This window comes from Tachysurus vachellii, chromosome 7 (assembly GCF_030014155.1).
Source record: "Tachysurus vachellii isolate PV-2020 chromosome 7, HZAU_Pvac_v1, whole genome shotgun sequence".
Classification (NCBI taxonomy): domain Eukaryota; kingdom Metazoa; phylum Chordata; class Actinopteri; order Siluriformes; family Bagridae; genus Tachysurus; species Tachysurus vachellii.
The window spans coordinates 20,575,831-20,585,063 of NC_083466.1; the positions used below are offsets into that span (position 1 = coordinate 20,575,831).

Here is a 9,233-nt window from a genome sequence, read left to right on the forward strand (position 1 = left end):
TGTATATGTAGTTCAGAAGTTTTTTCTGTGTGTGATTTATCAGAATAAACTGCACACCTTAACAATGTCAGTCTCTAACACACTGTGACACTGAAATAGAAGCTGATTATTAAAAAAAAAAATAAATAACAATAATCTTTGCCTTTAATTGATCAGTGATAAACTGAGACTGAAAAACAGGGCCAAAGGTTGCAGTATTTTATTAACTGTTCAGTATGAATAAGAGTTGTGTTATAATACACAATCATGATAGAAAGACATTTATTTACACTGATTCTGTAACTATGGAGGATTTATATTACTTTATTAGTTACATATTTCAATATATAATTCAATAATTAAATATGTAATGAAATGTAAGAAATAAATAATACCTCATTAGAATTATAGTATTTATTATTGTTTTATTTCTTTCTTTTTAATCTGTATTTATTTGCATATATATATATATATATATATATATATATATATATATATATATATATATATATATATATATATATATATATATATAAAAGTCAAATGTTTTGTTTGCTATTTTAATATTTGTATATTAATTTATTTCACTGACACTGAATGGCAGAAAAATGAATCAGAATCAGAAACAGAATCAGGTTTATTGGCCAAGTGTGTTGATGTTGACACACACAAGGAATTTGGTTCCAGCTGTTTGTGACTCTCAAAAGACATAAATAACATTATACTATACAAGACAGGACAATACAGACTATACAAGACCATGTGATACAACAAAGACAGTGTGAGTATTAAATATGAATACAGAATACAAAATCTTTGCCTTTACTGATCAGTGATCAACTGAGACTGAAAAACAGGGCCAAAGGTTGCAGTATTTTATTAACTGTTCAGAGATTTGAACTGATTACAGCATGAACTTTTAAATAAAAGTTAAATTACAATTATATCTTATGCCTAAAGACTAAATTTGACAAAATGTGTAAGCTACTCTGAATTAACTGTTTGTGTGTGTGCGTGTGTGTGTGCGTGCGTGTGTGTGTGTGTGTGTGTGTGTGTGTGTGTGTGTGTGTGTGTGTGTGTGTGTGTGTGTGTGTGTGTGTGTGTGTGTGTGTGTGTGGTAGATGTACAGCAGTGAGCACTGGGTGAAACAAACACTTACAAACTTATCTGGATGTGAGAAACTGTGAATGATACAGTTAATGATACTGTGTTTATTACATCATCTCATCATGATGAGAATGTTTACATGTGTTTTAAATCACAGACTAAATGCTTTTTGTGTCATTCATTAGGTTTGACACTGCAGACAGACATAACTGAGTTAAACAGACTAATCAGTAAAACCTCATACTGTTACATGTGTGGACTGAATGATGTGATTTCTTACTGTAAAGGTTAAAAACACAAGAGGAAGTAAATGGCTGAATCTTTATCACAAACAAAAGGCAGAAGAGGGAGCAGCATGGATGAACCAGAATTATGTAAGTTATACAGTTTATGCATGATTAGCTTTCTGTATGTTTAGTAATTATAGATATTCTACATGTTTTAATGAAGGACTGTCACTATTATGATCTATATTATTATAAAAATGATCTCAGTGAATGGCTTAATTGTCTTAACCGCCTTATGTAACTTGAATAAGAGTTGTGTTATAATACACAAACATCTTAGAAAGACATTTATTTACACTGATCCTGTAACTATGGAGGATTTATATTACTTTATTAGTTACATATTTCAATATATAATGCAATAATTAAATATGTAATGAAATTTATTAATTTGGTTCCAGCTGTTTGTGACTCCCAAAAGTACAGACATAAATAACATTATACTATACAAGACAAGACAATACAGACTATACAAGAAAATGCAGACGATGTGAGACAGTATAAACAGTGTGAGTATTAAATATGAATACAGAATATATGACTAGTCAGTTATGTACATAAAGTGTGAGAAGTGCATGGTAGTGCTATTAAAAATATTGTGTAATATTTTGCTTTTGTGCAATACGCAGCAGCAGTAGTGTGTGTAACATACACGGATATGTATAAATGTGGTGTAAATATATGTAAATATGTAAATATGGTGAGTTGTTAATCAGGGTGATTGATTAAAATTTAAATGATTAAAAAAATAAACCTTGAAAATAAGCATCATGAAAAACTCCCTAAAACTGTCTCTATGTAACTGAGCTAAATTTCTGTAGAAACTAAAAAAAAATATACAAATAATAACAAATACATAGAAACTGTTAAAGAAAGATGTAAAATAGTTACCAAATAATATATTTAGTAAAATCTGTGACTGATTATTGTTGTGGAAGTTTTTGAGAAAATAAAAATAGCACACTGTTCAGAACGAGCAAGAGTAAAAAGGTTCACAATGTATTTGTGCTGCTGCACAGCAGGACCCAGCGCTCCTCGTGTATAATGAGAGAGGAAGGGCCTAGAACATTCATTACACTGAGGTTATATAGGCATGATTTATAGGCAGAAAACAGAAGAAAGGAAAACATCACCAATCATTGGCTAGATGCACAATGCTTGAACGTCTCCTGATCAGGATCTTACCAAAATTATTTCTGGTAATAACAATTTCTAGTCACAAATAACTTCTAGTCACGTGCATAGAAGGCCAGATAGTATTCTTAGTAAAATAGTACGATATAACGATAATGTGTTATACGTAATATTTATCTTGAATATTGAATATAACTTCATTTAACAAAACCTTGCAAGACTTAAACTTTATACATAACTAAATAACTTCAAAATGTATAATTTAACACCAAACAACATATAATACAACAATTTAATACACATTGATGTCTAAAAAATATAATACTTATAAAAGATTAATAATCTAGGAATTGTTGGAGCTCGGCAGTGATACTTCCTTAGGTTCCCAGGGAACAAAAGGAGTCTGGGGATGGAGGGATGAGTAACAGAATAAAAGGTGGTGTGTGTCAACTGTGAGGATCAACAACTCAACCCAAAACAAAAAAGAATGTCACTATACAACCAAGTCAAAATAAACAAAGCTCATTTATTCACAAACATGAAGTGCAGGAGGGTTTGAAGACTTCAAGAGGGGGATCAGGACAAAACAATAAACAGAACCCATCTAACTAATTTAGGGAGAAACTAAATAAGCTACAAAAGAAAAACAACAAAGATTACAACACAATACACAATACACTAACTCCATTACTAACATAAACAGGAGAAAACAAGATCAAAAGGAAATGGCACCCATTCCCTAGTAACCTCTTTCCAAATAAACAATAGAACTCAACAAATAAAGAATGAAAAAGTGTAACAAATATTAAATTACAATTAAAAGAAAAACTTGATAAAATATCAAACAAAGCTCAATCAAAGTACAATCACTAAACAATAAATACAAACTTCTGGGCGAGATTTATAAAGCCTCCCATAAACAGCTCACTCTCTCACACAACCACACCAGCACCCACCCAACCACACACACACTTCTAGCAGGACAATGCTGTTTAAATACACTCTGCATCCTCTCATCGTCCAAACAGAGCTGATGTTCAATCAGTGATGTCAGATGCCAACCATTTTTCACTGAAAAATTCATGAATCTATTCTACAAAAATAACATTTTTACACTAACAGTAACTGACACCCCAACAAGTGCCTGGAATGTAGTGCCTACATTCTGGTTTGTGATTTTCACACCTAAACTACAGATGCAGTTTACTCCTTTTACACCATTTATCAACAATGTTTAACATTTTCTTTTCTAGTTTCTCATGGCTCCAGCAGTCTCTTGTCTGAAGATCAGCTGCTGTGTTCAATCTGTCTGGATGTGTTCACTGATCCAGTCACCACTCCATGTGGACACAACTTCTGTAACAGCTGCCTTACACAGTGCTGGTACAAGAGTCAACACTGTCACTGTCCATTATGTAAAGAGAAATTCACCAAGAGACCTGAACTGAAAATTAATATAACACTGAGAGAGGTTGCAGATCACTTCAAGAAGAAAAGTGGTTCTGACAAACCTGAGGTTCTTTGTGATGCCTGCAGTGGAGAGAAGCTGAAGGCCCTGAAATCCTGTCTGGATTGTTGTGCAACTTTCTGTAAAATTCATCTAGAGCCTCATAATCATGTTTCCAAATTTAAGAAACACAAGCTAATAAACCCGGTGGAGAACCTGGAGGACTACATATGCCAGAAACATGAGAGAGCTCTGGAGCTGTTCTGTAGAGATGATCAGACGTGTGTGTGTCAGTTCTGCACTGAGACAGACCACAAGAATCACAACACTGTTTCTATAGAGGAGGAGAGCAGAGAGAGGAAGGTGAGAAACACTGATTAACTTCCAGTAGGAGATCAGATAAGAAGATTCTGATTTAAATTTAAATTTAGCAAAATTTTAACAAAATTATTTATCTTCCTCTCTGTCCTCAGACTCAGCTGGTGGAAACACAGACAGATGTGCAGCAGATGATTCAGGACCGACTGAAGAGAATAAAAGAGATCAAACACTCAGTAGAGCAAAGCAAAGTGTGTACAAACATGACATGAGTTTATATCTGATATATTCAGTAGTTTTTTTATTATGTAGAAATGAACATAGTTCACTATTCAGTGTTATCTGATGGATGTGAACATGTGTTCCTCCTTTAGAGAAGCACAGAGAGAGAGAAAGCAGACAGTGTTGAAGTTTTCACTGATATGATTCACTGCATTGAGAGAAGTCAGGCTGAGCTGCTCAAGGTGATGGAGGAGATGCAGAAAGCAGCAGAGAGGCAGGCTGAAGGACTCATTAAAGAGCTGGAGAAGGAAATCAGTGTGCTAAAGAGGAGAGACACTGAGCTGGAGCAGCTCTCACACACTGAGGAGCATCTCCACCTCCTACAGGTCAGTGTTCCTCTCTCTGCTCACTGACAATGCAGAACATCACAGAACAACACTCACCATGCTGAGGGATTTCTCCTCTCTCCTGCTCTACTGTAGATTTACTCCTCCATGTGCAGCCCTCTACACACCAAGAACTGGACTGAGATCAGTATTAACAATGATATGAGTGGGGACACTGTGAGGACAGCTCTGTCTCAACTTAAGCAGAATCTGATTGAGAAACTCACTAAAACACTCAATGACAAGTTAAAGGAAACAGGTGAGAAATTATTTTGTGCTTTAGATTTGATAAAAAAATAATATTTTGATCTCTAATAATAGACTAAAGTAGATGTTTGAGATATATATATTTTTCCAAAATCTAAATAAACAAATTCCAATAAATGATCTGAAATCTAATGACAGTGATGTTTTGTTGTAATTAGTTTCCACAGAACTGAAGAGGATTCAGCAGTATGCAGGTACAGTGAGCTTTCTGATTTCCTCTCATATTAAAATGTACATATCAGCATTACACCACTGCATCATCACACTTATTTTCATCTGTAGATCTCTCCAGATAAAAGGAGTATTAAAGTGTCTCATTATCCTCCTCACTATAGCTCCTTATTACTGTCATGCACTAAAGCCCTTAAACCCTTTTCTACTTTAGAAACACTATTCATCTTCTTACATTTCACTAATAAAATAATGCAGGAAATATGTATGTGTGTACAGAGATTAACTTTATACCTTTATTAACTGCATGATAAAAGATTGATTTCTTTGACTATCAGTGGTAAATGTAATCTTTATGCTGTCCAAAAGGTCAGAGTTTTAAAGTCATGCAGTTAGAAAAGAGTTTTTACACCATGCAGTGTTTCTGTCATTTACAAATAAGCTTGAATGTAAAAGTCATGAATGTGTTCTCAGGGCTGTCAAGTGTTACGCATTGAGAGTGACAGTCACGCATTTGGGTCTTTTGTCACGCTGTCCCGCCACACATCGTATTTCTCACGCAGAAAAACTTTTTGACTATTTATCATACTGTATATTTAATATGCCGCAGCGCCCAAAATGTATCAGTCCCCACCGCTTAGTCGAGCCTGACACTTATCAGCCAATCAAAAAAGAGACTACACAATAGCCAATCAGAAAATAGCACTATTGTATATGGGTAAGATTTAACGCAACAACCAATGAAAAAAACAAAACAGCTTGTCTCTGGACGCAACATTGTCCTCAATCATGACCATAAAAATGGCAGGGTGTGAGCCGAACTGTTTTAAATGGGAGCAACATTACAAATGATAAAGTCCAAAAAGGCAACAAAGACTAACAATAAACATCACCAGTCATAATCTCTCTCTCTCTCTCTCTCTCTCTCTCTCTCTCTCTCTCATACACACACACACAAACACACACACACAAATTAATGAGATTATATGTTGTGTGTGATTGTGTGTGATTGTATGTGTGTGTGTGTGTGTGTGTGTGTGTGTGTGTGTGTGTGTGTGTGTGTGTGTGTGTGTGTGTGTGTAAATGAGTATATCTGCTTATGCTGGTGTGATTTATGATTTCTTCAATCTTCATCATTTTCCCAAACATCTACCTTTTAGTGTAAAACTCTACAAAACAAACAAGTAAACAAACAAATAACTAAAAAACTTGAGAGGAAACATTTAAAATGTGATTATTCAGTATTCTATCAGGTAACACAATACATACCTGTCAAGCTCATCAACATTTCACTGAATTCATATGGATCATTTTATTCCCACAAAACACAGAAACAAGGCATTATGTATTTGAACAAGCTACAGTAAGTTCAGAAGTTCAGACTCTAGGAAAATCCACTGGTGTCCCAGGGGCAGAAACCAGGGGTGTAGATTCTCCTCTGTCTTCATCATATAGATACATTTTCATATAGATACATATACATAGTACGTTTTCAGATGTTTAGATATTCATATTTTATAATTCAGATTTGAAAAAAATATCAATATATTTTTTTTTTCAGATTCAATATTTCAGTTTTTAGAAATATTTCAAGTTCAATGTAGAAAAAGTGAAATTTATCGTCTGTGTTACTGAGTGCTAGGCAAAGACAATCCAGCCTGGAGCATGTTGTGCTATTTTTTTTTTTTTTTTGTCTCCTGACATTAATAAACCCCTAAAGTGATGATTTGTCTAAATTCAGCTTCACTTGTAGAAATGAAAGATTCTAGATCTTAGTAAAACATTGTGTGGAAATAATGAAAGATTCTGAAAGAATGATTTGTTACACCATGTATGTGGAAAAGTGATGAGTATAAAACTCTTTGTTTATCAGAGGGGAGTGTTGTTGTTTTGCTGGACAAAGAAGGCTGAGAGATTTATAATCATACAGTTAAAAAAGAATTTAAAAACAAACAGTTTCTATCAATCACTTGAGAGTCACGTTTTATTCATAAATGTAAAACGTACCAGATATTTATCACTAGAGACACTCAAGGTTTTTACCTCAAGTGTTTTTCTCTATTTTAAACTCTACAAGTTTGTTTCTTTTTTAAAGAAATCTTTTTATAAATCAATAATGAATCTGATCCACTGGATGATGATTTAATATTTTTACCTGTTTACTCATATCACACACTGTGTGTTTCTCTCAGTGGATGTGACTCTGGATCCTGACACAGCTCATCCCAAACTCATCCTGTCTGCTGATGGAAAACAAGTGACACATGGAGACACACGACAGAATCTCCCTGAAACACCAAGAAAGTTTAATACATGTCCATGTGTTCTGGGAAATCAGAGTTTCTCCTCAGGGAGATTTTATTATGAGGTGCAGGTCAGAGGAAAAACTGACTGGGAGTTAGGAGTGGCCACAGAGAACATTAACAGGAAGGGGAAGATTACACTGAAACCTCAGAATGGATTCTGGACTTTGTGGTTGAGGAATAAGAATCAGTATGAGGCTCTTTCTGTTCCCCCTGTCCCCCTCACACTGAGAGAGAAGGTGGAGGTTGTGGGGGTGTTTGTGGATTATGAGGAGGGTCTGGTCTCGTTTTATGATGTGAAGTCCAAATCTCATATCTACTCTTTCACTGGTCAGACTTTTACTAAGAAACTCTATCCATACTTCAGTCCTTGTAATAATAAAGAAGGTAAAAATTCAGCACCACTGATCATCTCATGATGAATTTTCACCAAACAAAATCAATCACCTATTAAATATTGAGAAAAAATATAAATAATTTACTATTTTGTGAATTTTCGAAATACATATTCTTTTAAAGTGCTGTACATATTATTTTAATACCTGGTTTTAATTGTAATCCTACAGTCTGTTTTTATGATTATTTGACACTATGATTGTGGAACTTTGTCATTACAAATCACAAAGATTATTTTGAATTTTACTGCAGAATTTAATTTGATCAATAAAATGTATAAAGTTCAGCTGCTGATGTCTGTGTAGATAAAAAAACAAAACTGTTTCTGTCACGGCTGGAGCACCTGCCTCACTCCCCATGCACCGACAGAGAGAAGCGTCTCCAGAGTACTAGACACTTCCGGACTGCAGTTCCCACAATGCCCGCACCGGGGCTAATTACGCAGCCAGCTGTAACCAATTTCACACGTTATTTAAGCACACTTGAACTTGACCCCGGTGCGAAGTCTCGAAAGCCTCTCACCTGCTTCCCGCTGGATTACTGCTGCCTCTGCCAATCCCACAGCACCCCTGGTCTCACATCGCCATTGACTTCATCACAGATCTGCCCAGGTCCAACAACTATACAGTAATCCTCACCGTCATCAACCAGTTTTCAAAAGCCTGCCGCTTGATCCCGCTACCTAAACTTCCCACGGCTTTTGAGATGGCCAAAACCCTCTGCGACTGCGTGTTTCGCTTTTACGGCCTGCCCGAGGACATAGTTTCCGACCTTGGGCCCCAATTTACTTCACGAGTCTGGTCGACGTTCCTCAAACAGCTGAACATCAATGTCAGCCTCACCTCGGAGTACCACCCACAGGCGAACGGGCAAACAGAGCGCCTGAACCAGGAAATCACCCGCTTCCTTCGCTCGGACTGCCATGACAACCAGTCTGACTGAAGTAAATTCATTATGTGGGCAGAATATGTACAAAACTCACTCATCAAACCTGCTACGGGCCTCACGCCCTTCCAGTGTATTCTGGGTTATCAACCTCCCCTGTTCCCGTGGTCCGGCGAGCTGTCTGACCTACCGGCCGTGGACGAGTGGTTTCGCCAGAGCGAGGAGACAGAGCGCAGCACACCGCCAGCTACAGAGGGCCATCCGTAGACAAAAGACTCAGGCCGACAAGCATCGCCGGGCACATACCAACTATCAACCCGGTCAGTGGGTC

General features: G+C 36.1%; 1 protein-coding gene across 1 annotated transcript; it reads left to right on the plus strand.

The window, feature by feature from the left end:
- The first annotated feature begins 1,396 nt into the window (after positions 1 to 1,396).
- Positions 1,397 to 8,067, plus strand: LOC132848827 (E3 ubiquitin-protein ligase TRIM21-like). The gene is made up of 7 exons (XM_060874854.1): positions 1,397 to 1,460; positions 3,761 to 4,317; positions 4,428 to 4,523; positions 4,647 to 4,880; positions 4,977 to 5,139; positions 5,315 to 5,341; positions 7,511 to 8,067. The coding sequence occupies exons 1-7, from the start codon at positions 1,397 to 1,399 to the stop codon at positions 8,038 to 8,040; spliced, it is 1,671 nt and encodes a 556-aa protein (XP_060730837.1). The 3' UTR covers positions 8,041 to 8,067.
- Positions 8,068 to 9,233: the final 1,166 nt, after the last annotated feature.

What these genes read in the sequence shown, in the direction of transcription:
- LOC132848827 (XM_060874854.1), top strand. Translation starts at nt 1,397, where the DNA reads ATGGCTGAATCTTTATCACAAACAAAAGGCAGAAGAGGGAGCAGCATG. An exon ending in CATGGATGAACCAGAATTAT is followed by an intron (nt 1,461 to 3,760) that starts GTAAGTTATACA and finishes TTTCTTTTCTAG; the next exon opens with TTTCTCATGGCTCCAGCAGT. An exon ending in TGACAAGTTAAAGGAAACAG is followed by an intron (nt 5,140 to 5,314) that starts GTGAGAAATTAT and finishes TAGTTTCCACAG; the next exon opens with AACTGAAGAGGATTCAGCAG.